Here is a 27990-nt window from a genome sequence, read left to right as displayed (position 1 = left end):
TCCAGCCATCGCACTCCCGTCTCCCACACCCCCCATTCTGCACCTGTAACCCCCTCCCCGGAAGGGTGATTATGCCCGTCATGGACTCCCCACCCCTCCCAAGTCCTGCCACCCAGGGAACCCCCAGAGGGCGGTTACCTGGCCCACCACCAGTGCACCTTTTTTGCTCAATCTCGTCGGCACCAGATAGACTTGTTCCACAACAAACTGATAGCATCCCGCATTTCCATTAGATAGTATGCATTCCCCATGTACGAAAGGTGCACTCCATCATCACGAAAGAAAAGGGGCTCATCGAGGCGCAGCCACACATGAGCAATCACCTTGATCCAGTGGTCACCACAAAAAAGTTTCATAGCCCTATTCAACTTACGCCGCGCCCTCTCAATGGATGCCGGCTTCAGATCTGTTGTGGCACAAACTCAGTCCAAACAATGCAAGCGCCAGCCAGATTGCTCCTCATTGCCTCCAAGTCCCGTTGCATCAAATGTAATAAAGACACTCCTGTTTGTTTGACCAAGTCATTTTCTCCCAAGTGGATAACAATCATGTATGGACAGCCCAGCTGAGCCACCTTCTTCGTCAACCAGGGGAGCAAATCACCCCATCGCATCCCGCTCTTACCCCACCAGTGGACCTCATAATGGCTGCTCCACAGGCCCAGGCTACGACGTACACCTCCCTGTCCGCATACTTTGAGGCCCAGGGAACAAAGGAGTGCCCAACAATCCAGGTAACCGTCTTGGCTCCCGGACCCCCGAACGCAACCTACGAAGAAAAAAGAGATTAATACCACAACCTTGACAGTACAATGCGTCAGCAGCAAAAGCCCTACCTGTCCAACACCTCTCCCCCATCATGCGCGCACATAGCGTTTGCAGCAGCGAGACCTCCAAAGCCCAATCCTCCTAATTTCATCCCACGATCAACCCAACCCCGCTGCTGCCATGGCCGCCCCTATCTGGAACGTGTACGTCCCATACCTAGCTGGATCCCTGCTAACACGCCGCAGTGCCATCCTTAACACTGCCAACAACTGAAAAGACGTCAAACGCTTCTTAGTGGCATGGCAAAAAATCTCCCCCTCGGATCTCCCAACCTTACCACAAAATCTCCTCCATTCACGCACCGGGCACATGACCTCGCAACCACTCTCCTTTAGACAAATCCATTTGGCCCGTCCCACCTGGTCCATCTTAGAATGCCCCAACCAAATACCCTGCCGGGACCCATCCACCCGCACATCCCCGCACATCCTGCCAGGTGCCCCCCTTGTCCCTACCAACTCAGACACCCTAAAAGCTAAAAAAAACATCCAAACCATGCACAAATGAAACAAAACCACTTTGTCGCCATTATAACAACAATACGGCAACTGACCCAACAAATCCCTCAACAACTCAAACGTAATTGCCTCCCGGGGCACCCCTCCTCCCCCTCCGTCCCCACCCGTCCCCAACCCTTCAACATCCTGCTCAGTAAATCAACCCTAGCCGGATCAAAACCCAAGTGCAACATGCTGTAAAAGGAAATCCCCGCCAGTTTGCCCGAAATCGTGGTCTGTGACAAACCCCTATCCATGCAGTCCAACACAAAACGAAACACCCCTTGTTCACACTCACTCTTGGGCAGACGCCATGCATCCTTACTCCAACCCAAAAATACGCCAAATTCAGACCTCGCCAACCTGTAGGAACGCTTCGTTGATACTGCTATAGATTTCTCCACCAAACCCACTACTCTCACTCCCCCCAGGCCCAGATACCCTCCGGCACCTTGGTCTTGCAGGCCTCCGCTCCTGGTGCCAGTCTCCTGAAACGCTGTCACTGCGAATGAGATAACGATTCCGCAATGTCATTACGCGCCCCTGGGACATGTTGCGCGAGAAACAGCACATTAAATCGCAAACAAAGCAGCATAAAACTTCGCAACAGGTGCAGCACACGCAGATCCTTTTCCTTCTGGGTGTTCACAAGGTCCACCACCGTCCTGTTGTCTACATGAAATAAGACAGACCTGTTCTGGAACGCAGGACCCCACACCATCAATGCCACCAAAAAGGGAAAGAATTTCAAGAAAGCAATGCTCCTGCCCTGCTGCAACCAATGAGCCGGCCATTGTTCTGCGCACCGAATACAGTTGCACCTGCCAGACCATCCTGTTGTGCGCAAAGTCCAAAGACACACCATTGACATTCTCCAGGAAACTGAGCCACACCCGCAAATCCGACCAGACCCCGAGCGTGACTCTGACTCTGTGGTGAGGGAGCACCGCCCCTGACATGGCCATGACGAGATGCCACCCTGCAAGCAAAATTCAAGAGCCCCAAGAGACGCTGCACAGACCTCAAGTCAATCTTGTGAACTCCAATCACATGGAACAAAACAACCTGCATCTCCCCCACTTTCTGCTCCGGTAAACGGGCCAACCATGCAACTGAATCAATCTCAATACTCAAAAAGGTCAAGCAGCAATCGGGCCCTGCCGTCTTCTCCGGTGCTAAAGGAACTCCAAAGTCACGAGCCATACTCTGAAACTGCCCCAGAGCCACTCCACACTCCCCCGTCTGTCCTCTCCCTACAAACAGAAAATCATCAAGATAGTGGGACACCAGCCGATGCCCACTTCTGTCCACGAAGGCCCACTGCAAAAAAGGACTAAAGGTCTCAAAGAGCGCACAGGAAATCGCATAACACATCGGCAAGACTGTCTACAAAAATGGCATCCCTAACAAGGCAAAATCCGCCGGGTGAATGGGAAGGAGGCGAAAGGCCGACTTTATGTCACATTTTGCCAATTCGGCCCCCTTTCCACAAACCCGCACCAGACCAATGGCATCGTCGACCGAAGCATACAACACCCTGGAGTCCTCCTCAGTGATAAAATCGTTCACTGAACTCCCCCTGCTCCCTCTTCGGGACCCCACCCAACGGTGAAACAATAAGGTCCAGCACCGGCCACGTGTCAAACGGGCCTACGATCCTGCCTTACAACACCTCCTTCTGCAGTTTTTGTGCCACCACCAATGGCAATTCCTTCACAGAATGCAAATTCTCCCCCCATCGCCTCTCCCGAGGACCCTGATAGCCTACCCAAAACTTTTCTGTGAAACCCCAATGCAGTTTCAACGCTGCTTCTCTATCAGGGTACCGAGAGAGCCATGGACTCATGGCCTCCACATCAACCGGTGTAGGGGCCCTTTGGCCCAGCTTGTCCCCATCCTTTCGTAATCCTCCACTGCTCAGAGGGGGTGGCCAGGGTAAAACATTGAGTGACCGGGTGGCGTCCACCGCATTTGGAACACTCGTGCTTAAACTTGCAAGGGTGTCGCGTGCAGAAACCTTTATTAAAGTTCCAGCATGCCCCAATGGTAGCTCCAGGCTTGGGTTGCTGACCAGCGGTTCCTGCGTAAGTACCCTGACTCCCTAATCTGACAGAAGATCCCTGCCCACCCTCCCCTGACTGGGCGGGACACGAATGAAAAGGCCGATAGGCAACCAGGAGGCTACTAGCCGTGTGTGTAGATGCTGCCGCCTGCGTAGAGGACATCCACTGTACCCAAAGCTCCTGATCGAGATTCCCCCACGCCTGGTCTGGGTTAACACTAATCCGGGCCCTAAACTCCTCATCCTAACTGAGCCAGGCATACCCCCGAAAGTGCATCTGCGCCTTCCTGATCACGTCCATGTACTTAAAAAGAGCTATTGCCCTGTTCAGATGCCTCTCACAATAAATACTGGCATAGATCAAAAACGCCGACGTCCAATTCTCCATATTTACCGGCACCCTCGGCCGCCTTGTCAATTCCCATTCTTCCTCCTTGGAACCTTCCTTGGCCTGAATCTCCCTATGCAAGAGTTTGAAAACATCCACATACTCATGTTTCCAGATCCTAGCCTTTGTTTTCTCTGACAAGTGCAACCCAAGTGGCATTGCCAAACCCATATATGGCAACTTCTTCCGCTTGTCCCCACCATCCTGGTCCTCCGCCTTGTCAGTCTGTGCACTGGCCACCACAACCTGCGTTTTACCATCCTTTGCAAGTCCCCCTGCATCCCCTTGGGTCCCCACATCCTTGACAGACCCATCCCCCACACCCGCCGAACGGCAGGCCTTTTTGCGCCCCCCCTTAGGACCCTCGTCCCACGCATCCCACCAGGCACCCTCACCCGCAAGCGTCGTGGGCACCTCCCGGAACTTCATCCTGGCATCCGCCGTCTTCTGACCTGCCTTGCTGGCCCGAGCGGTGCTGGTCTGCGCCGCCTGCAAAACACCAAACTTATCTGTTGCCTTGCTTCTCCCCCACGCACCTTCCTCACGCACTTCATCCTCTTCCAATTCATCACCATCCTCGTCATAGTCCAGCTGCTCCTCATCCACATCCTCCACAACTGCTCTCCGCACCTTGCTCACCACTCTCTTTGGAACCTTCCCTTTCACACCAGGCACAAATTCGCACTCCAGAACAGCTGGTGCCCGCTCCCATGATGGAGGGCAGGCCGCCGCGGACCCCCCTGCTGCTTTGCCCCAGTGTTTGGAGGCCGTTTTGCGCCCCACTGGCCCACCCTTGCCTCTGCCAGCTTCACCTGCTGGCTTGCTCCCTCACCCCCAGGCCATCTGCGCCTGGGGAGGCCCCAGCGCCTTCAGGTCTCTGTGCCTCCAAAGCAGTCCCTGCCCCTTCAATCCAGACCCAGTTGCCGCGGGACCCCTGAATCTCGCTGGCCCATCCCATGCATACCCCAATCTCATGAACGGGTCCCGGTTGCACCTCCCCTAGCCCTGCCTCCCTGGCGGCACACAGAAGCTGCCATGTCTGCTCCGATTCCTCCACGATGCGGCGCTGGTCACGAATCCTCTCCTCAAGGGTCATGCGCTCCCATCTATCATACCAGGAGCCCTGGCTAGCTATGTCAGGGAAACGACCCTCCCCCTGTGGAGGGGCCATGGGGCCCCCCACCAGGAGCATCCCCGTAGGCTGCATAGTGTGAGACTTCAAGGGGCCCTTCCCTTTGGATCCATGGGGCTTGACTACCCCCTTCCTCTTGCTAGACAAGTCTACAAGCTGTTGGCCCAGGGGCCCCCTCCTCCTCCCCAGACTCCCCTTCTGACAAAAGCAAGGTGAAATCCTCCCCAGGAAGCTCTTCTGTTGCACTCTCCCCCTCCCCCCACTGGCCTCACTGGACTCTCCAGATGCCTCCCCATGGCCCCCCAGGCCCAGCCCACCAGCCTGTAGGCCCTCGCGGGCAGCACCGCCTGCCATGCCCTTTGATTCCCCTGCCCTCACTAGAGCTGCCTCGCCCCCTTTGGCCACATCATCCTGCCTCTCCAGGGACACCAGAACACCCGGGGAGCGCCCGGGAAGGCTCAGTCGCCCCCCGCTGTGCTTGGGGACCTCCGCCTGCTTCTTGCCCCTCCCCTGCCCAGACATACTTGACTTTGCCGCTGGCGGCTCCTCCAGGCACGCCGCCACCGCCATGGCAACTCCCGCGGACCTCGGCGTGCGGGTCATCCCGACCCACGCCTGATCGAGGACGCCGGGCTGCAGGAGGTCGGCCCTCCCAGCTGGGCCCAGCACTAATAGCGCAGCGCAAATGGCTGCTGCATCAGGCACTTCCACGGCCCCGCCTCCTGACGCCATGTACCTCCCGGGGAAAAGTCGGCGAATCCCTCCTGACTGCCGTCACCGACCTGAACTCGACACACACCGGGGCACACACCGGGGCACCAGCGGCATCCTCCTACTACCCAGCCGACTGACTAGGTAAACCTAACCTCTCTACCCTCTCTACTACTCAAGCGCCTAAGCTAATTCCTCTCCTAAAAATCTTTCCCTCAAAACTTTCCTTAATCTGCCCCTGAAGCGCTGGGGACAGGAGGAGGAAGAACTTCCTCCCCTGCCCCCTTAAATAACCTTATCCTAAACCCAACCCACTAGCCCACCCCCTACACTACCAAGACTCACTCTGTCCTGTCTCGCGCGAACTCCCTGGGGGAAGACTGGTCTGCTGACCTCACTTCCCCCGGGGCCGCAATGAGCAGAGGAAGTTAGTCACTCCCAGCTCACGTACAATCAGTGCCAGTGCCGGGGTTGCTTAAGTCTGGGTAATGTGCAGAGCTTGTCGCCTCAGTGGCTGGGGCTTTTTGTGACTGGTGCAGGGGTACAGAGCCTTTCATCTCTATGGTTAGGGGCATATAGGCCGATAGAGCTTTCCAACTCTATGGTTAGGTCAGAAGAGTGCAATTGTTTTCTTAGATTGTGAGTCCGTGTAACACAAGGCCACGTTGTAGCTTTACATGATACTAGCAGCCCGTCCCGACGTTGTCCGGGTATGAATTGCTGCCGGCCAGTAGTATATTGTTTTCTAGGATTTCGTTTAGATAGCATTTCTTATTTGTGACAGGCTTGTGAAACGCTCCGACTTATAGTGAACTGCTGATGCACTTAAGAGTGTGCGTTCAGTAGTGTGTGAACTCGAGTTTCCCTACTTTATTTTTCCTTGCAATATTATATAGCGCGAACTCGACAACATGGCATGAGCACAATTTACATTACAGAAGAACACATTCATTTGTGGTTGGCACGGGGAGACAAAGCGATTTGCCTGGAATCACAGGATGTTGAGCTGATGCCGAGATTCGAACGTAGCTCCCCAGCTCTAAAGTTCGCAATTCTAGAACTTGTGACGGGAGGTGTGTCTAAAAGTGTATGTCGGTGCTGGCCATCAATGAGAGAGACCTGTGCATTTTTCAAATCGGTGGGGAAAAAAAAAGAGTATGTTGCTGGAGATGTGGGCCGCCGTGCCACCAATTTACTTATCGGGGGGAGGGTAAACACCCATTATTGCGCAACTTTCTTTCCGCATACCAAACTCTGCATACTTTCATTCCGAAAGTACCACGACTCCGCAATGCTATTATAACGCATGGCATTACATTTTATATGCTTTTACCACGCATACATTTACAACGAAATTCGTTGTAAATGTATGAATGTTAAAAGCATGATTTTTTAAAAATGTTTGGATATGGTAAGTATGGGTATAGGAGTATATGTTTTGGGGTAATGAGGTATATGTTTTGGGATGTTTGGGTACTTTAAGGGTTCAGATATAGTTTTGGGTTATGGGGTACAGGGGTAGTTTTAGGGTTTAGGGATAGGTATGGGTTTTGGGGTACAGGAAAAATTTTAGGGTTCAAGGCTAGGTTTGAGATTTGGGGTATAGGGGTATTTTTAGGGTTCAGGGTAGGTTTGGGTTTTGGGGTACAGGGGTATTTTAAGGGTTCACGGCTAGGATTGGGTTTTGGGGTACAGGGGTATTTTCAGGGTTCAGGGCTAGGTTTAGGTTTTGGGGTACAGGGGTATTTTAGGGTTCAGGGGTTGGTTTGGGTTTTGGGGTACAGGGTTATTTTTATGGTTCAGGGCTAGGTTTGGGTTTTGGGGTACAGGGGTGTTTTTAGGGTTCAGGGTTAGGTTTGGGTTTTGGGGTACAGAGGTATTTTAAGGGTACAGGGCTAGGTTTGGGGTTTGGGGTAGAGGGGTATTTTAGGGTTCAGGGGTAGGTTTGGGTTTTGGGGTACAGGGGTATTTTTAGGGTTCAGGGCTCGGTTTGGGTTTTGGGGTACAGGGGTATTTTAGGGGTTCAGGGCTAGGTTTGGGTTTTGAGGTACAGGGGTATTTTTAGGGTTCAGGGCTAGGTTTGGGTTTTGGGGTACAGGGTATTTTTAGGGTTTAGGGCTAGGTTTGGGTTTTGGGGTACAGGGGTATTTTAAGGGTACAAGGCTAGGTTTGGGTTTGGGGTACAGGGGTATTTTAGGGTTCAGGGGTAGGTTTGGGTTTTGGGGTACAGGGGTATTTTTAGGGTTATAGGCTAGGTTTGGGTTTTGGGGTACAGGGGTATTTTAGGGGTTCAGGGCTAGGTTTGGGTTTAGAGGTACAGGGGTATTTATAGGGTTCAGGGCTAGGTTTGGGTTTTGGGGTAGAGGGTATTTTTAGGGTTTAGGGCTAGGTTTGGGTTTTGTGGTACAGGGTATATTTATATGGTTAAAATGGGCTAGATTTTAAGGGTGTTGGGGTATTTTAAGGAGTAAGGGTGGGTTATGATTATGGGGTGCATGGGTATTTAAAGGGAGCAGGGTGGACACCCGGAGCTGGAAAGTACAGAACCTGGAAAGAAAAAACAATGAAATATTGGGCACAACGCTCACTAATTACTTACCGGGGGAGGGTAAACACCCATTATTCCGCAACTTTCTTTCCGCATACCAAACTCTGCATACTTTCATTCCGAAAGTACCATGACTCCGCAATGCCATTATAACTCATGGCATTACATTTTATATGCTTTTACCACGCATACATTTACAACGAAATTTGTTGTAAATGCATGAATGGTAAAAGCATGTTTTTTTAAAATGTTTGGACAAGGCAAGTATGGGTATAGGGTTATATGTTTTGGGGTACTGAGGTATATGTTTTGGGGTGTTTGGGTATTTTAATGGTTCAGATATAGTTTTGGGTTATGGGGTACAGGGGTATTTTTAGGGTTCAGGGCTAGGTTTGGGTTTTGGGGTATAGGGGTATTTTTAGGGTTCAGGGCTAGGTTTGAGTTATGGGGTACAGGGGTATTTTAAGGGTTCAGGGCTAGGTTTGGGTTTTGGGGTACAGGGGTATTTTTAGGGTTCAGGGCTAGGTTTGGGTTTTGGGATACAGGGGTATTTTAAGGATCTGGGCTAGGTTTGGGTTTTGGGGTACAGGGGTATTTTTAGGGTTATGGGGTAGGTTTGGGTTTTGGGGTACAGGGGTATTTTAAGGGTTATGGGCTAGGTTTGGGTTTTGGGGTACAGGGGTATTTTAGGGTTCAGGGGTAGGTTTGGGTTTTAGGGTACAGGGGTATTTTTAGAGTTCAGGGGTATGTTTGGGTTTTGAGGTACAGGGGTATTTATAGGGTTCAGGGCTAGGTTTTAGTTTTGGGGTACAGGGGTAATTTTTAGGGTTTAGGGATAGGTTTGGGTTTTGGGGTACAGGGTATATTTATAGGGTTAAGATGGGTTAGTGTTTAAGGGTGTTGGAGTATTTTATAGAGTAAGGGTGGGTTATGATTATGGGGTGCAGGGGTATTTAAAGTAGGGGTGGGCGGAATTGGCGCGAACTTGGTACAATAAATCCGCAATATTTAGTTCCGTCAGATTTCAATTCTTAAAACAGAAACCTCATATATTCAAGGTAAAATAACAAGTATTTCTACATGCTAAAATGCATATAGTCGTTTCACAAAAGTGAAATTAGCTTCCAGCAAGCAGTGAGAGAGGTGATGGTTTTGAGATCAAGCCCCTGCAAACCATTGTGGGACGAGATTAGCAGTGGGAAGTGAATATTATAGTACCCAAATAATTCTACAAAGAGCTGCAGTTCACCTCGTTCTCCCCAGTTGTCCCCAAGAGGCAAATGCAATAGCATTTAAAATATTATACCTCAAGCTGCAGTTAACCTCATGGTCCCTAGATGTCCCTGATGAGGCAAATGCAATAGCATTTAAAATATTACACATCAAGCTGCAGTTCACCTCATGGTCCCTAGATGTCCCTGATGATGCAATAGCATTTAAAATATTATATATCAAGCTGCAGTTCACCTCGCCGTCCCTAGATGTCCCTGATGAGGCAAATGCAATTGCATTTAAAATATTACACATCAAGCTGCAGTTCACCTCGCCGTCCCAAGATGTCCCTGATGAGGCAAATGCAATCGCATTCAAACTATTACACATCAAGCTGCAGTTCACCTCGTCGTCCCAAGATGTCCCTGATGAGTAAAATTCAAAAACATTGAAACCCTTTCATGAATGCTAAAAATTATGCTAAGCTTATCCCATAATGCTTTGCAGGGCCTTTTAGTTGTATTTTTGCCCATAACTGTGCTTGGGGTGATTCTAAGAGAATGGGACCACCACTGAATTACTGTTTAAAGGGAGCAGGAATGTATAGAACCTGGGAAGAAAAAACAACAATCGTTACGGAATGCCACCAGCGATTGTCACGCCCCCAGCACATACCCACAGCACAATGCAGACACGCCCACAAGGGACTACTTTGCTGGCACGGTTCTTTTACATTTTAAATGTATATGGTGGGCGTCTGCATAGCCTATGTCCTTCTACTGCAACTGCCCTTTCCAACGCTCTATTGGGTGTTGTGATTGGTGCTGTGGTTCCCGAGTTTACTTGGCCAAAAGGTGCAAGTTCTCTCTTTATAATAGTAGTATAGATTAACTCTCTGATATGATGTTGGTGAGTGTTATGTCTCACCAACTGGTGAGACATTTTGAACATTATGCTGCCCCTTGCCGTATTTCAATAGCATCCATCCACTGTGATCATTTGACAGACTAATGCTAATTTAAATGAAAAATTCTGACATAATGATCTATACTCCGAGTGAGAGTCAGGCCCTTGTATATGAAAGTATAATTTTGAAGGAAACATACAGCAGACATCCATTTGCTGCGCTGCCGGATCCGAGACGCCTCTAATGTACATCATAACGAGCACAGCTTTTCCACAGGGCTTCACACAGCTCCAATCAGTGGTGGCGACCTTCATGCCAGCATGGAATGCAGCAGGTCACATGAGGAAAGAGTGCTTTCACAGCAGAAGCTTTGATAACTGGATCATGTTTTCATGCCAGAGTTGACGTAGTTTGTGGCGATTGGCAAACATTAAAGGGGGTTACATTGCTCTGTGGGTTTGAGCTTCCGATGTTAAACATCTGATAATGATAAACCACATTTGTAAAGCGCGAACAATCACCCGTAAGGGTCTCCAGGCGCTGGGGGCCGTCGGGAAGATTAAGCATGCTATTGCCCAGAGTCACATGGTGCTGGGCAGACCCCTGCCGCCGGTGCCGGGGATCGAACCGTCATCCGTCAGACGCCCTGGCTGCGGCGCCACACCTCTTCCTGTAATCTGCACCAGTGGGCTGGCAGGGCTGTCATCCTGACCTTTATCCTACAATCCCCAGCTGGCACGCGCAGCAACAATGCACACCCACTGATTCCGGTCCCCGGTCCGACGCGGCGTGTGCCGATTGAGCGGAGGGACAAGGAATCTAGTAGAAGCCAATCTATGCTTGGATTGGCCAGCGTCATCACTACGGACCCGCCCCCTCACCATTTAAAGCCTATCTCAGCGCGGATGCGCGCAGCTAAAAATCGGCATTTATACCTGATCACACGCTAGTGCGCGACTGAGTCAGAGTCCTTTTAACTTTGTTTTTGCATTTCTTTTAATGATTGTATTTTACTCGTGTTTCTTACCTGTTTGCCACTGATTCCGGTCCCCGGTCCGATGCGGCGTGTGCCGATTGAGCGGAGGGACAAGGAATCTAGTAGAAGCCAATCTGTGCTTGGATTGGCCAGCGTCATCACTACGGACCCGCCCCCTCACCATTTAAAGCCTATCCCAGCGCGGACGCACGCAGCGGCGCGCCAGTGGTGCGTCGAAGGCAAGCCCGTCTGCGCCCATCCACGCCTGACCGTTGCCTGTTGCCCGGACCCTGCCCTTTTCCTGATTGCTAGCTAGGTAAGCTATTTGAATTATGCTGTGTTATACCAGTGCTGAACTGAAACTCCGGAACATTGGCAGAACTTCAAACCCAGGATTAATTACCCAGTCGACTCAGCCTCGAGTATTTCCATATTTGACCCCCCAGAATGGGACATCAAAATGTTCTTTTTCAGTCATTGCTAAGGGTAGAGCGAACTTGGTTCCTTTACCAAGGTCGATTACTATACCGGCCAGGGAAAGTCAAGTAAAAGATAAGGTTACAACCGCACTTTACCTCAACGCGCGGTCAATACCTAAACATGCTGTTGAGGTTTGGAGTTTACTTGAAGCAGAAAAACCTGATATCTGTTTCTTCACTGAAACATGGTTTCACAGCCAGGCGTCATCTGATATAGCGTCCGCCTTTCCCCCTGAGTACCTCCTAACGAGGTTGGATAGAGAAATGCGGAGGGGCGGAGGCATAGCCATTGCGGCTAAAGCCCCAATAAAGATTAGGCTATTGGAATCTTTTTCCAGCCCCACAGCAGAAATCATGATAGTCAATATTAAAATCTCCAGTTCTGAAAATTGGCGAGGAGCTCTAGTTTATAGGCCCCCAGGCCTTAAAACCGGATTTGTCAACCATCTATTAATAACTGTAGTCGCCCATGCACTGGCTACGGAAAATTTCATCCTGCTCGGGATTTTAACTATCCTGCTGAACTTTCTTCTGAGCCCGATATTTGTCACTTAATTAGAACAATGGACAGCCTGGTCTAACCCAAAGAGTAACTGGCCCAACTCATCGAGCGGGTCACACCTTGGATTTAATTTTTACCAGCTCCCCTAAACTGAGCAACGAAGACCCTCTTCCTATGATTTGGACTGACCATTATCTCATAAAGTTCAACCTCCTTATCCCAGCCTCAACCAAATCAATAAGCGGAAAAAGAGTGCTTATTTGCCCCTGGCGTAAACTTACATCTAAAGCCTTTCTGACCCATTTTAACCCCTCAAATGATCTGGCTCTTCCATTGGAACAAAGGGTAACCAACTTGGAGTCTTCCATTACACAAACTCTAGACCTAATCATTCCTGAAACCAACGTTAAAGCTAAATCCGTGGCCTCCCCATGGTTCACGACCGCCTTAAAAATAGACAAACAAGCCAGCAGAGTAGCAGAACGCAACTGGCGGAAAACAAAAACGAAAGAGGATAGAGCCAAGTATATATTACTCCACTCGTGCTATGTAAAAAACATTAAAATGGCCAAGAAGGCATACTTAACTCAGCGTATAAACACTTCGGCTAGATCTAGTAATAATTATATAAAATATTGAAAGAATTCACTTCCCCTCGTGCTGAACAGTCTCTTTTTAGTCCCTCTCAAAAATGGGTTGAATCGATGTCTGAGTTCTTTGATAATAAAATTAAATTAATCTACTCCTCCTTTCCCAACACAGACCTAGGTCAGCCTCTGCAAGATAATAGCCTGATGCTCCCGCCCTCTTTGGCGGACTGCAATGAATCCTCTTATTTGACTGAATTCGATCCGATTACAGTCACTAAAACACTGGAGGGCTTAAGTAAAATAAAATCTGGATCCCCTATGAACCCATTCCCTCCGCACCGCTGTGCTGTAATTATACCACTGCTAGCTAACTCCCTTACGGCCATCTTCAACACCTCACTTGAACAAGCCATTGTGCCATCCAAATGGAAACATGCACAAGTAAAGCCGATTCTTAGGAAACCTTTTGATGACCCTACTCTACCATCTCATTACCGGCCTATATCTTTGCTACCCTTTTTTGGGAAAGTGCTGGAACATCTAGTAAACAACCGGCTTACGCTTTTACAGAGGCACACAGAGTACTGGACTCTTCCCAATCCGCTTTCCGTGCTGCCCATAGCATGGAGACAGCTGTTGTCGAGATTGTGGATAACATCAGGCTCGCGGTGGATAGAGGCGAATCAGCCATTCTCGTCCTGTTGGACCTCTCCGCCGCATTTGACACCATCTCCCACAGTATTTTGAAACATCGTCTGTGGGAGATAGATGTCAGAGGAGGGGCCCTAGGTTGGATTGAAAACTATCTTTTACTGATCGCCTCACCACCGTCCGAGTCGACACCCTGGTCTCCAGTAGTCGCCCTGTAACGGTGGGGGTACCTCAAGGGTCGATCTTAAGCCCTTTACTTTTTAATCTGTACATCATAGGCATCATTGGCTAAAATCATTTATTCCCATGGCTTTGAAACTGTATCGTATGCCGACGATATCCAGCTGCTTATCACCTGCGGCGTGGATCTCGTCGGCACTCGTTCACGTTTCAAAAATTGTATGGTCGAGATAAGCAGTTGGATGAGGAACAACAAACTCCAATTGAATGCTAGCAAGACAGAGATCATTCTGTTCGGTAAAGCAGAGAAGTGCTGGACACAAGACTGGTGGCCTCCGGAATTGGGAGTGTGTCCCTCTCCTAAATCTGCTGTCCGTAACATGGGAATAACAATTGATTGTACTTTGTCTATGAAAAACCACATTGCCAAAGTGACAGGGACTTTCTATGGAATAATGCGCAGTCTCAGGAAGATTTTCAAATGGCTTCCCATAGAAGCTAGAAAACCCCTGGTACAGGGCCTGATCATTAGCCATCTTGACTATGGCAATACCATGTACTCTGGACTGAACGAGGACCTGCTGGCAAAGCTGCAAACCCTCCAGAATGCAGCGGCCAGGCTAGTCCTGGACCTCCCTCCTAGAACTGTATCCGCGCCATGACTGAAAAAGCTCCATTGGCTCCCCATCCGTCAGAGAAGCCATTTTAATATCTAGAGTATAACGCACAACTCTCTGTATAATAATGGGCCCAAATAGCTCCAAAAGAAACTAAATTGGTATGTCCCCAAGAGATCCTTAAGGTCCAGCAACAAATCATTTTTGACCCAACCTCGCGTCCGTACCTCCAGGTAGGGTCAGCGTTCTTTTTCTTATCTTGCCCCTTTTCTCTGGAACAAACTGCCTCCCCACCTTCTATCCATCGCTGAACACAAGCAATTTCGCAAAGCCTTAAAAACCTGGCTCTTCTCCAAGTAGTTCTCCTTTCTGGTTTAGCCCCAAGCAGTTTTTTTTTAAAAAAATTATTTTTTATTCTGGTCTAGCCCCCCTTCTGATCAACTAGTTTTTATGCTGCAAGCGCCTTGAGACCTTGCGGTGATAATATGCGCTATATAAAAACCCTTGACATGACATGACATGACAAGATACAGCGGGATGATATGCATGCCTACGCTTCAGTGAAAACGTTTTATTTCTCATTGTCCTAAGGAAGGTTGCCAAATGTTTTTCAAGGTATTTCCAAGTTTCTGGATGAGGCGCCCCGTCTCTTCCTCACAATGGTGCAACACACACTCACAGACAACAAATGGATGCTACAATATCCGCACCGAGCTGCGAATGTGGAAAGAACATTGCACTCATGTGTTTAACCCTCTCATTCATTTTCTCGCGTGACATCAAGTGGACTCGACGGAACGTAACTGGCATAAAATCCTTAGACGTCACGTCACATTCATCAACGTACCAATACCTTACTTCTAAACACAACACACCCCCAGATTATTCACAGGACTATGTCACTGCACATACACATGCTGCCGCTTTTACCACTTCACTGTTGCGGATCCTATGAGCCTCGCAGCCTTGAGAAGGCATTGTCCAGGGTTCCGTCATTTACAGTTTTCCCTTCAAAAGTGCTCTGTGGACTTTGTTAAATGGTTTGGTTAAAACAGAAGGGCAGAGCAGTCCTTTTTTGTACCCAAAACATGGTTGAAGTGCAGGCCACGAAAACAGGAACAATGTATTAGCGTGCTTCACAAGCACTGATTCTTACAAATATGTGCACAAGTCCTGCATGAGCGCCAGTTGCATTACAGACGCACACGTTAACGTTTAGGTGCGGAGAGATTAAGTGATTTGCCCAGACTCACAGAATGTTAATCCTGCTGCCAAGACTCGAACCTGGTCGCGGGGGGGGGGGTCGCGCGGGGGTGGGGGGCTGAGGGAGAATAACATTTAGAAAACTTCCCTGACCGCCTCTGCTCCTGGTCCGCATTGGCCCCTCTTCAGGAACAGCACTGCACTGGAGTGGGAACCCCTCAGCCAATCCTGACGAGGCTGCAGCACCAGGATTGGCTTAGGGCACGGTTATTCTCCACCCGCCGCCTGCCCATTAGGAGACTGAGGGGCTCCTAATGGGCATGCGCAAAGCAGGGCAAACACTAGTGCGCATGACTGGGTACGGGCGAAAAATGTGCTCCCCTTCCCCACTCATGCGCACTTGTGCTGCTGCCTGTCCCAGGCTGGTCTGACAATGCATGTCAGTCAACATGTCGCCGGACCGCCCACCCCCTTCAGATTCTGAAGGGGGTGGGCGGTCTGACATCATGTTGACTGACATAATTGCCAGTTCTCCCTCGGCGTCTCTGAGCTTAAGTAAACTGATTCAGAGATGCTGAGGGAGCTGCGGGCGCAGAAGGGTGGGGGGGGGCATCGCCCCAACACCCCAATGAAGGCACCGTGCCTGGTTAGATGTTGAATGAAGTGTAGTGGAACACAACTAGACCCAACTATCTTAGGGGTTAGATGGTGAATGAAGTGTAGTGGAACCCAACTAGACCCAACAATCGTAGGGGTTAGAGGTGAATGAAGTGTAGTGGAACACAATTAGACCCGACAACCGTAGGGGTTAGATGGTCAATGAAGTGTAGTGGAACCCAACTAGACCCGACAATCGTAGGGGTTAGATGGTGAATGAAGTGTAGTGGAACGCAACTAGACCCAACAATCGTAGGCGTTAGATGGTGAATGAAGTGTAGTGGAACACAACTAGAGCCGACAATCATAGGGGTATTTAGATGGTGAATGAAGTGTAGTGGAACACAACTAGACCCGACAATCATAGGGGTTAGATGGTGAATGAAGTGTAGTGGAACACAACTAGACCCGACAATCATGGGGGTTAGATGGTGAATTAAGTGTAGTGGAACACAACTAGACCCGACAATCGTAGGGGTATTTAGATGGTGAATGAAGTCTACTGGAACACAACTAGACCCGACAATCGTAGGGTTTAGATGGTGTATGAAGTGTAGTGGAACACAACTAGACCCAACAATCGTAGGGGTATTTAGATGGTGAATGAAGTGTAGTGGAATACAACTAGACCCGACAATCATAGGGGTTAGATGGTGAATGAAGTGTAGTGGAACACAACTAGACCCGACAATCGTAGGCGTTAGATGGTGAATGAAGTGTAGTGGAACACAACTAGACCCGACAATCGTAGGGGTATTTAGATGGTTAATGAAGTGTAGTGGAACACAACTAGACCCGACAATCATAGGGGTTAGATGGTGAATGAAGTGAAGTGGAACCCAACTAGACCCGACAATCTTAGGGGTTAGATGGTGAATGAAGTGTAGTGGAACACAACTAGACCCGAAAAATCTTAGGGGTTAGATGGTGAATGAACTGCAGTGGAACCCACTAGATCCGACAATCTTAGGGTGCATCACCCATGGTCTCCTTGAAGGCATCTATCTAGCTTCTAGTTCCAAGATGACTGCTTCAGATCAAGCCTTTTATCACTCCAGTGTTCAAAAGCAAATTTTAACATTTATTTTTTTATTTAAGTGTTCCCATATTCACTTACAAAAGACAAATTCAGCACAAGGAGGAAGAGCAGTTTACAGCTGAATATTGTGAGAGTGTCTGGTGTTGCTGGAATAGATTGTTGGGATCTAACATGTTCACCCAGTGCAAGTGAGTGCATGATTTTTGTGCATAACATCTTCTTCTAAATGTTGATGTTTGTGATATTGTTGTCCCAAGGGCTCTGGTGGTCGGGTTGGTCCTTTCATTGGAGGATAGGAGCAGTGGCTTTACCTCATTTAAATATGACATGATAATGTATTATTGTAAAAATGCATTCTGATTATGGGTATGTATGTTAAGGTATACTATTTTTATCATATTTTCTTAATGTTTTCATTATTTTTAATAATGTGATACATACGTTTTAAATATGAATGTTGTCATTGCTTGTTAGAACATTTCATTTTAGAAAAAAACCAAAAAAATCTTGGATCTTAAAAATATTTTCAAGCAAATGGAAACATGTTTTTTGGAACATTTGAATTCAAATGCACACGCTACATCAGCAAGGAAACCCAACATGTTTTTCATGTCAAATAAGAGTTACTTGAAGTTGACAGAGCACCAGAGGTGTAGCTAGAGCTTGTGGCGCCCGGGGCTATCCCTCAGATTGCCGCCCCTTGGGGGGTGGGGGGGTGCTGAGGAAAAAGAACTGCAAGCACTTGAAAGATGTCCGAGAGACACGTAGTATTGCTTCTAGTAGTTACCTCGATCATGCAAGTTACATGCACATAGGTAACACTGTCAAAGGCTACACAGTTGAATACACCGGTGACTGGCAGTACAAAAGAGAACACACAGACTGCATGATCTATCTGGGGACTCATAAAAACCGCATGTGACACCCATCAGAGAGCTGTGTGAACAATTACCTGGTAATCCCCTCAGCACAATGCAAACATGCACATACATGACACTGTTCAGGGATCCATCATCTACAGCTGACATTAAATGACCATACATCATAGTCCCCACATTAAAGCAGTGGGGACCTGCACAAACGTGATGTGCTCTGGGGACCCAAAACCAACTTAACAGTGTTGAAGCCTGTGATTCTTTATCTTTCAAAAACAGCAAATTAATTATTCACAGGGAATGACTCACTGTGTGCCCTTAGAACTAAACGCAGCACAAAGGGGTCAGTCAGCTCCACCTTGCCAACACAGACTGGATACAGCCCACTCTGGTGGCCAAAGGCAACAACCAGGGGTCGCGCCCTGTCATTACTTCTAAGCAGCAGCAACCAACTCCCTGGGAATGAAAAGACGTGTGCTCTTGGGACACAAAACCAGCTTGTAATAGTGCATCTCTCCTTCAGATCAGCCTCAGCACACACATGGTGCACAGTGTGCCTGGGGGCCCAAAGCTAAAATACAAGGAGGGGTGACACATTATCATCACAATCCTTAAACACAGCTGGAGGGGCCATGGGGACATGTTCAACTCTATCCAAGGCCCGGGACAACAGTTCCGGCGCTGCGGCACACCTTGAATATTATATTCAGAAGAAACAAGAAACATTACATTTGCCTGCAACTTTGTTTTCACGTTACTTTCATGGTAACCAACAGTGTTAAAAGGATCATCAACTGTGTGCTATTGTTAACAGGACACTATCCTTGTGTGTAGATAAGTCAATCAACTATGGAAGAGAGTATCTCCTTTCAATGGATCACCCCTAAACATCTGTTAGTTCTTTATAAATCCATACAAGGGCTTGAGCACCAATTAGTGGCCCACAGTTTAAGATTCCCAGACAGCATTGAACATAAGGCATGTCAGATTGGTTCACTATATCCACATCTTTTCTATATTATCCAAAATGAATGTATCACTTAATACAATGTAATCAGCAGTCGGGTACCCTATGTAATTAGTTTCCAATTCCACTTCCTTAGTGTTGGGCCCTTTCTTGAGGGAGTCACTGAGCTTTTGATTTAAATCAATCAATATCGTAGGAATGGACTTATTGTTGGGATTACTTGCAGTTAGGACTTTTAAGTCTTTTACTGCCAGCTCTTGGCAGGTGGGTACAGTACTAATAACCAAAGCTGATTTCCCAACTATGTTGGTAAGCACTTATGCTTGTACTTTAATTTTATACTCGCTTTCTGGGCAGGGCACTGCTGTTCTTTGTCATAGTTGGTTATCAGATCCGGTGTTGGTTGATCCTTATTAACTTGGGGGATCTAATCCTACCTCCACCACTACAGCGTTGTGATATTGGCCCACAATCGGATGTTTTGAGCAAGCCATTATATGCTTTTTTTACTTGTTCTCACCTTTATGTGTGTCCTGACAGTGCAGCCTCTTATTCCTGGGGTGGAATCTTTTTTTACTATTGGTTTCATATAGTCTCCGATTGAGTAATAGGCTATTTTAGCCATGCAACTCCTCTTCATTAAATCCTTTCTTCTCACTACTCTTGATCTTAGTATCCACAATGGACTCAGGGTGAGTAAACCATAGGTGATTTGAATATATGATGATTCATCCAATTTAGAAGTCTCAACTGCTGTTGAGGTGTCAATATGGTGTTTAGAGTTATATTTAACCATTTCATAATCAATTTTACCTCACCACGAGAGACAAATACTGTATGGAAGTTTCCCTAGGAACAAGGATCAAAATCCCGACCATTCAGAAGTCTGTCTAAATGTAAGAGACGTGTTAGAGACAGAGGGTGTCAAAGAAATTTTGAGAAATATCTATGTTAATAGTTGCCTTTTGTTTTGTCACAGTATTACACCCATCTGGTAACTAGCCTAATGTCATGTGTCAGTCCTGTCTTTTTAGCCGTAAGCACTTTGCATGCTAGAATATGTAAGCCTGTGCTCACAATGTTAAATATGGAACTACAAGACCCAAAATGCAATGTATTGTTGACCATAATACCAGGACTGGTCAAAAGATCTGCCACAAGAAATGGGGCAGCATGGCAGCTGTGAGTATTTTAATAAATTAAACACTGCATCTTTGCTCAGGTATCAGTCTTATAACTAAAATCACTGCGCTGTTTTTCATGATGACATTGGTCTGCTGCCCACGCTGACATCACTTCACACCTACCAGCCCTCCATCCTCAGCTTGAAGACCTCTAATATATGGAGAATCATGTATAGTAAAACTACATTAAAACGTTATGTACTTACCATGTCGATATTTTGGTTGCCTACATTTATGTTATAATATTTGTATACCACAATATATAGTGCGTAGTATTCTGTTACCATACCTCTTCTATAGCGAGTGATGTCCAGAGAGCCTGCCAGAAAAACACCCAAAGCTACCTGCAAGCATAAAGCACTGCCCCAGGCCAGAATTGACTCCTCACGAGAGCATAGCCGTGAATCGCGTAATGCGTCACTGCTACGAACTAATCGCCAGGCCTGGCCAAAAAATCACTATAGGGCCGTCATTGGTAGCGCTCGCGCACTCCGCGCAAGCTACAAGATTGACGGCCCTGGACACTGAGGCTGGGACGGGGGGGCGCCAACAACGGTCGAGGAGTCCGAGGAGACACAAACGCGGGACTTAGTTTTTGGCAATTTAATTGAAAGCACTGCAGCCGCCTGCAGTCCCGCATTTGTGTTGTGTGCACTGTGCAGCTCAGCTGTTACCAAAGCAGGTTAGAAGGAGTGGAGTGCAGCGCGGCTTTGCCCTTTTAAACTGGGCCACGAGCAGCCGCGGCACTGGAGGCCCGTTGCGGCTGCCTTTATAATTTATTTGGCGACACTGTGTTTGTTCCCAAATAAATTATCAAAGCCGCCGCGGCCACAACGGGCCTCCAGTGCCGCGCAGCCGCCTCAAAAATGGTGCCGCCTGGGGAGGACTGCCCCCCGCCGCCCTCCCATAGCTATGCCACTGCAGAGCACTGTTGTTACTTAGCGACCTCTGTGTGTGGTGCAATGAAGTGGTGTCCATACTCTACCAACCTTTGCACGTCACATGTATCGTTACATATAAAATTACCATTACCACTTGATGGCACAACTATGAATATAGTATCATTTATCGGTGTGAGTATGCGTTTTTGTTTAATTACATTTTGCTTTTAAATGTCATTTATTGGTATAAATATTAGGAGGTCACAAACATTGCGTGCAGTGTATGGCAGGCCCTGAGTGATGCCCAGGTATCACTGGCCCAGCACAAAAGTAGTGCAAGGAATACTTCTATCCCATTTCTTTGTACAGGATTCACAAATTTGCGAATCACACAATTTTTTGTATATTTAATGTATTACTAGCGGAGTCCTTTTGGGGTTCCCCATAGGCCTGGGGGCCAGGGTAGGTGCCCCTTGCCCCTTTTCTTTTTCCCAGCAGGATGCTGGTGTACCTTGTTGGGTAGGTACCACAACAACAGAATAGCTTCTGTGACAGCCAGCCAATCAGCATGAGGTGGATTCAAGAATCCATAACCTAATTCACAAACCCACAATGGATGACTGCAGAAAAAGTCCAATGGGGGTGTCTTCTGTGTGGATTTGGGAATCCAGGAAGGATCTGTAAATTAACAGTCCGATGGCTATAATATGTAACTTCTTCATGCCCAGGCAGTGACACATTTGAAACTCTCGTTTCTTGAAAACTAGTGAACAGACTTACACCAAATCAAGCCAAAGATTTTCCTTCAGAGCTATTTGCCCATTGTAGTATAATTCTGTGCAGCCTTTTTTCTGTTTCAAGGAACAGAAAATCCTTAGGAGTTAAAATGGGAAATGTCAGCAAGCTTGCCAATAAGAACCCAGTGTGGATGGGCAGTCAATAATGAAAGTTTCAAACAGAGTCTATGAATGGCTCCAAATGTATTTTTTCTAAATTCCTTTCAATGGAAACTCTGACCTACTCATAGCTCCCGCCCATCACAAAGCACGATTCTGGCCATGTTTGCATCTATTCCTGTACGAAATAAAATAACTCAAATAATTCTTTGTAGGAGTTGCCTCAACTGATGACGTGCCATTCTAAAGTCTGACTTGACAGGACAGCTGTCTGCAGCATGTACTCTGACCTACTCTTTACAATACACAGAGTGTGTTTTGGTTTCACTCAGAGGAGTATTACTCTCACACCTCATGCTATTGACTGCTTGATGTATTATTCCACCTCCTATGAAGTGCTTGCTTTACAAGACAAACAGTGAAAAGTTCTACATCTTAAAAATAACTAAATCAGCATTTCTGCAAATAGAAATGGAAGGCAATCCTATTTTGTAATTACTGTAGGCCTTTTAGAATCCAATTGAATGGCATTATCACAGAACCCTTAATGTTATCATCACAAATACACAATTACCACCACCATCAGCTATAATGCTGCCACCTTTACCACCAATACCATTACCGTCGCCAAAGATATTGTGCATGTCTGTGTTTTCATGCTTCACAACATGAAAGCAGACCTATTGGCTTTAGCAACACTTGCTAATAAAAGTGGTTTGATTATACGAGTCAGTGTGTCACTGATCAGCTCAGGGATGCTCCTTGTATTTATAGTGACCCACATATCGAGGCTCGTAGGCAGATTTCTTACCTTCTTGTGTCTACTTAGGGTCAGCGCGGTGGTGAACCTCTTCGAGGTGGAGCAGGAGAAGCGGTCAAGGATGATGGAGCAGAGGATGGCAGCGCTGGAAGAGCAGGTGACGAGACAACGCTTCTCTTTCTTTTAAAAAAAATATTCTTTTAATTGAAATGAAAGACCATCTGTATATACAGTGTTACAGTCACGAGAGCAAGTACACACAGCCAATTGGTACATAGTTTCCACAGAGACACCAACTCTATGATCTACAATAATGCTATATCTCATCGTCTGAGTCTTGATCCAACACCGGAGGTGTACAAATGTTTCCCCTATAGATGTTCCATTTGCCCCTCATCTTCCCCATTTCTTTGGGCATCCCCTGTGAATAAAGGTGGCCTTTTCCGCTACCATAACCATATCCATATCTCTACACCATTCTAATAAAGTTGGTACACTTGCCGACCCCCATTTTTGTGCTAGATTTCATTTAGCTATCCTCATGCCTGTCGTTGCCCACTGACCTTTAGCGTGGTTAAGGTATATTGGTCCCCATTTGTTAAGGAGGCAGCATTTAGGCTCGAGCGGGACTTGCTTCTGGCTGACTTCCGTAATGGTGTCTATCATTGCTGCCTAGTATGGTGTAAGCAGTGTGCACTCCCACAAGGTGTGATAAAATGTACCTATGGCACCACAGAGGCGTAAACAGTGTGGATCGGGGCTTCTTCCCATCTTATGCAGTAATACCCGTGTGTAATAGGTCCTGTGTAATATTTTTTGCTGTATCAGCCGCAGTCTAGAGGAGATTGCCACCTCTTTAGGAGATGCAATCGCGTCTCGCCAGTTGGGGTCGTCCATATCTCCAACCGCCATCTGCCAGATCGCCCTATGTCGGTCGAGAGGGTCTGTCCGGTTATTAATAATTTTCTTGTAGGTGATTGAGGTTGCTTTTTTGGCTAAATAGTCAGTTAGTATCCGGTTCTCTAAAGGTGATAATACAGGGAGTATTTTCGCTGCTGGGAAGGCTGCATCTATTGCATGTTTAACCTGTATATATCAAAAAAAATTCCCCAGAGCCATCATGTATTGTTCTTGTAGGTAGGCAAAGCTTACAACCTCTCCATTGTGCCAGCGGTCGCCCAGCCGGGAGATCCCTATCAGGTCCTATTTTTGAAATCCCTTGCTCTTTCCCAGTGTGCCCAGTTTGCCTGTGTCCCACAGTGGAGTGTGTTGGCTCAGTCTGTCTGACCAGTCTAGGTGCTGTGTTACCGTGTGCCAGATACGATTTGTGTGTGCCGTTGGGCCCATAAGGTCTCGGGTTTTCCGTTTGTTGAAAAGCACCCTATTAACTCCACCCTTCCCCAAGGCCACTCTGCCTAGCCGGTAGGCAGTGTCAGTGTCAGGTACATGGATCCACTGATTGATAACTGTGAGTTGCGAAGCCCAATAGTATGCCTTGATATCGGCTAGAGCAATCCCCCCATCATACCAACTTCTGATCAGTTTGTTCGCTGCCACCCTTGCTGGTTTGCTATCCCATAAGAGGACAGCGACCTCCGAGTTCACTGCTCTAAAATATGAGTCGGGGACTGGATAGGGCATGTTGTGCAGGGCGTATAAAAATCTGGGCAGGGCACTAAGTTTGAAAAGAACCGCTCTGCCCAGTAGGGTGAGCGGCTATGCTCTCCAGTGCTTGATATCATGCTTCAGCCTTTGCAGCGGTGCTTGCGAGTTAAGTGCTAAGAATGCGTCCAATACGTTGTTACGTGGATTCCGAGGTATTTAAAGATATCTGTAACTATCAGGACCGTGCATAAGCATGGGCGAATTTTGCGGATCTCGCGTTCGCGAATTTTGCGGATTTGCGGATTCGCAATCCGCAAAATCCGCGAATTCCCGCGAATTTGCGGATTTTTTTTTTTTTTGTTCGCCCGTGTTTCTGCCAGTTCGCGAGGGTTTTTACAATTTCGCAATTTGCGAACTTACCTGTCGGGTCGCAAGTTTTGCGAACTTGTTGTTTCTACGTGTCCAGCCTGTTTGGGACACTCTTCTTCATCACTGCCACTCTCTGTCACCACTGCCACTCTCTGACTACTCATGCCACCCTCTGGCCCACCCATGCCACCCTCTGTTTCATCACCACACCCTCTGGTTGTCCAGTGTACATTATTTTCGGCAAAGCAAAGCACACCTTCCCTGCCTCAAGTGACCTGAATTAATTTGGGGCTGATTAATGTGTCACAGAATATTTTTTTAGCTGGCACCTGCTTCCTTAGTGCGCCCTGATTAGTGATCTTTTGCACTTGCTAAGTGCTTTCATTGTTGCAAAATTAGTTACAACACCTGCCCTGCCCCAACTGACAATAATGAATTAGGGGCTGATTAATGGATTTTAACTTCCAGCCTGGCTCCTGCTTGTCTCCCTTAGCTGTAATTCAGGACCTTTGTGGCATATGTGTAACTATTCTGATGTTCAGAGCAGGGTCACATAATAGTTTCAACTGGCAACTGAACTCTGGAGGGGCCCCTCAGGAAGCACTACAGGAAATGGCTACTAATGATGAGCCTGAACTTTTGAACCTGGTAAGTAGTTACTTTCAGTTTTGCTAAGAGCGTATTTCTGCAATTTTGCACTTATTCGCGGGGCGCGAACTCACGCGAACAGTGCGAGCAGTGCGAGCAAAATCCGCTGCTCGCGGATTTGCGGATTTTGCGGGAGATTCGCGAATCTCGCGGATTGCGAATTTCCCGAAAATCCGCAAAATCCGCGAGCGGAACGGATTTTCCGCCCATGCTTAACGTCGGTGCATCCCTTTGGCAGACGTGGGGGCAGTCCATGTAGAATGTAGAGTACGGACTTATCCCAATTAATTGCATATCCCAACACCGATCCGAACACTGTGCAGATGTTGAGCAATGCAAGGAGGGATCGCCTGGATGAGGCTATATATATTAAGACATTATCGGCATAGAGAGAGATGCGATCTTCCAATCCCTTCCTCCATTTTAGACCTCGGATAATAGGATCCCATCGAATACAGGCCGCCAGTGGTTCCAGGTCCAATGCAAACAATAAGGGTGACAATGGGCTGCCCTGTCGCATCCCTCTACCCAAAGTGATTTCCCGTGATATGTGCCCATTGACGACTACATGCGCAATAGGGTGTGTAGAGTAGGTGTACCCAGGAGCAGAATTTCGGTCCAACCCCTAAATGTTGGAGGACCGCAAACAAAAAAGCCCACTCCACCGAATCAAAAGCCATTTTTGCGTCCAGTGAAAGGACCACAGTGTCCTCCCGCACTGTGTGTTTCCGACCCAGTGCGCCATGCAGGCGCCTGAGGTTCAAGGCCGTGTTTCCGCCAGGCATTAATCCCGATTGGTCCAGGTGGACCAGTTGGCAATATTGGGTGTCAGTCTGAGTGCTAGCATTTTGGCTAAACATTTAGCTTCTCCATTGATAATTGAGATTGGTCAATATGATGTGCATTCCACAGCCATTTGCCAGGCTTGTGGATGGCCACAATGGTTGCCAATCGCTGATCTCTGGGGAGTGTTCCTTGGGCTCGACTCGTCTCATACATTTTAAGCATATAAGGGGCTACCTTGTCCTCCATATCCATACTAATCTTATAAAGAGGGAGCCCATACCTTTGAGGCGGGTAATCTCCGTAACCACAGCACCAATTACAACACCCAATACAGCGTTGGAAAGGGCAGTTGCTGCAGAAGAACATAGGCTATGCAGGCGGCCACCATATACATTTAAAAGCTAAAATAACCGTGCCAGCAAAGTAGTCCCTTGTGGGCGTGTCTGCGTTCTGCTGTGGGCGTGTGCTGGGGGCGTGACTCAAACTGCTGTGGGCGTGTGCTGGGGGCGTGACAAATGCTTGGGGCGTGTGGTACGTTCCGCCCTTCATGTCATGTGAGTCGTACATAAAAGCGCCAATTACGCAATTGCGCCGCATCAAGGGGCACGCTGGGGGCGTGCCACGCTGGGGCCTTGACAAACGCTGTGGGCATGATTATGAGGTGCAGGGGTATTTGAAGGGACAAGGGTGGGATTAGTTTTTAGGGTGTAAAAGGTAATAAAATACAAAATTAAATAAATAAAAATAATATAAATAATGCAATTTAAAAGAATAAATGTTTTAATTAAATTAAAAAAAGTGTATATATATATATATATATATATATATACACATACACATATATACAAACATATATTTAATGTTTTAATAATGTACTTTTACAATGTATATGACTTTACCACACATGCATTTGCGTTATAATGGCATGTGTGATAAAGTCATATGCGTTGTAAAAGTTTTAAAAATGATGGCTTTGCGGAGTAATAGTCCTGCGTTATAAAAATTGCGGAGTGATGGTATGCGGGATGTTGGTTTGCGGAATATCATCACATATTCGTTTCCCGCTGTTCTTATTTTTTATGACCCACACCGACGCTCCACGGGAAACCTAGCCCTGAATCCTAAAAATACCCCTGTACCCCAAAACCCAAACCTAGCCCTGAACCCTAAAATACCCCTGTACCCCTAAACCCAAACCTAGCCCTGAACCCTAAAAATACCCCTGTACCCCAAAACCCAAACCTATCCCTGAACCCTAAAACCACCCCTGTACCCCAAAAACCAAACCTACCCCTGAACCCTAAAAAAACCTGTACCCCAAAGCCCAAACCTATCCCTGCACCCTAAAATACCCCTGTACACCAAAACCCAAACCAACCCCTGAACCCTAAAAATACCCCTGTACCCTAAAACCCAAACATAACCCTGAACCCTAAAAATACCCCTGTACCCCAAAACCCTAACCTAGCCCTGAACCCTAAAAATACCACTGTACTCCAAAACCCTTACCTATCCCTAAACCCTAAAAATACCCCTGTACCCCGTAACCCAAAACTATATCTGAACCCTTAAAATACCCAAGCACACCCAAAACATATACCTCAGTACCCCAAAACATATACCCCTATACCCATACTTCCCTTATCCAAACATTAAAAAAAAAACATGCTTTTACCATTCATACATTTACAACGAATTTCGTTGTAAATGTATGCGTGGTAAAAGCATATAAAATGTAAGGCCATGCGTTATAAAGGCATTGCGGAGTCATGGTACTTTCGTAATGAAAGTATGCGGAGTGATGGTATGCGGAAAGAAAGTTGCGGAATAATGGGTGTTTA

General features: G+C 47.4%; 1 protein-coding gene across 1 annotated transcript in view; it reads left to right on the top strand.

The window, feature by feature from the left end:
* LOC147693336 (transient receptor potential cation channel subfamily M member 2-like) overlaps nucleotides 1–27990 on the top strand; it is a 136409-nt gene that overhangs the window by 60855 nt on the left and 47564 nt on the right. The window contains exon 8 of the mRNA XM_086933209.1: nucleotides 22811–22898. Within this exon, the coding sequence (XP_086789335.1) occupies nucleotides 22811–22898 (88 nt within the window). The remainder of the gene's footprint in view (nucleotides 1–22810; nucleotides 22899–27990) is intronic.

This window comes from Lissotriton vulgaris, chromosome 8 (assembly GCF_964263255.1).
Source record: "Lissotriton vulgaris chromosome 8, aLisVul1.2, whole genome shotgun sequence".
Lineage (NCBI taxonomy): Eukaryota > Metazoa > Chordata > Amphibia > Caudata > Salamandridae > Lissotriton > Lissotriton vulgaris.
Note: the sequence above shows the minus strand (reverse complement) of the source record. Positions and strands in the feature narration are given on the sequence as shown.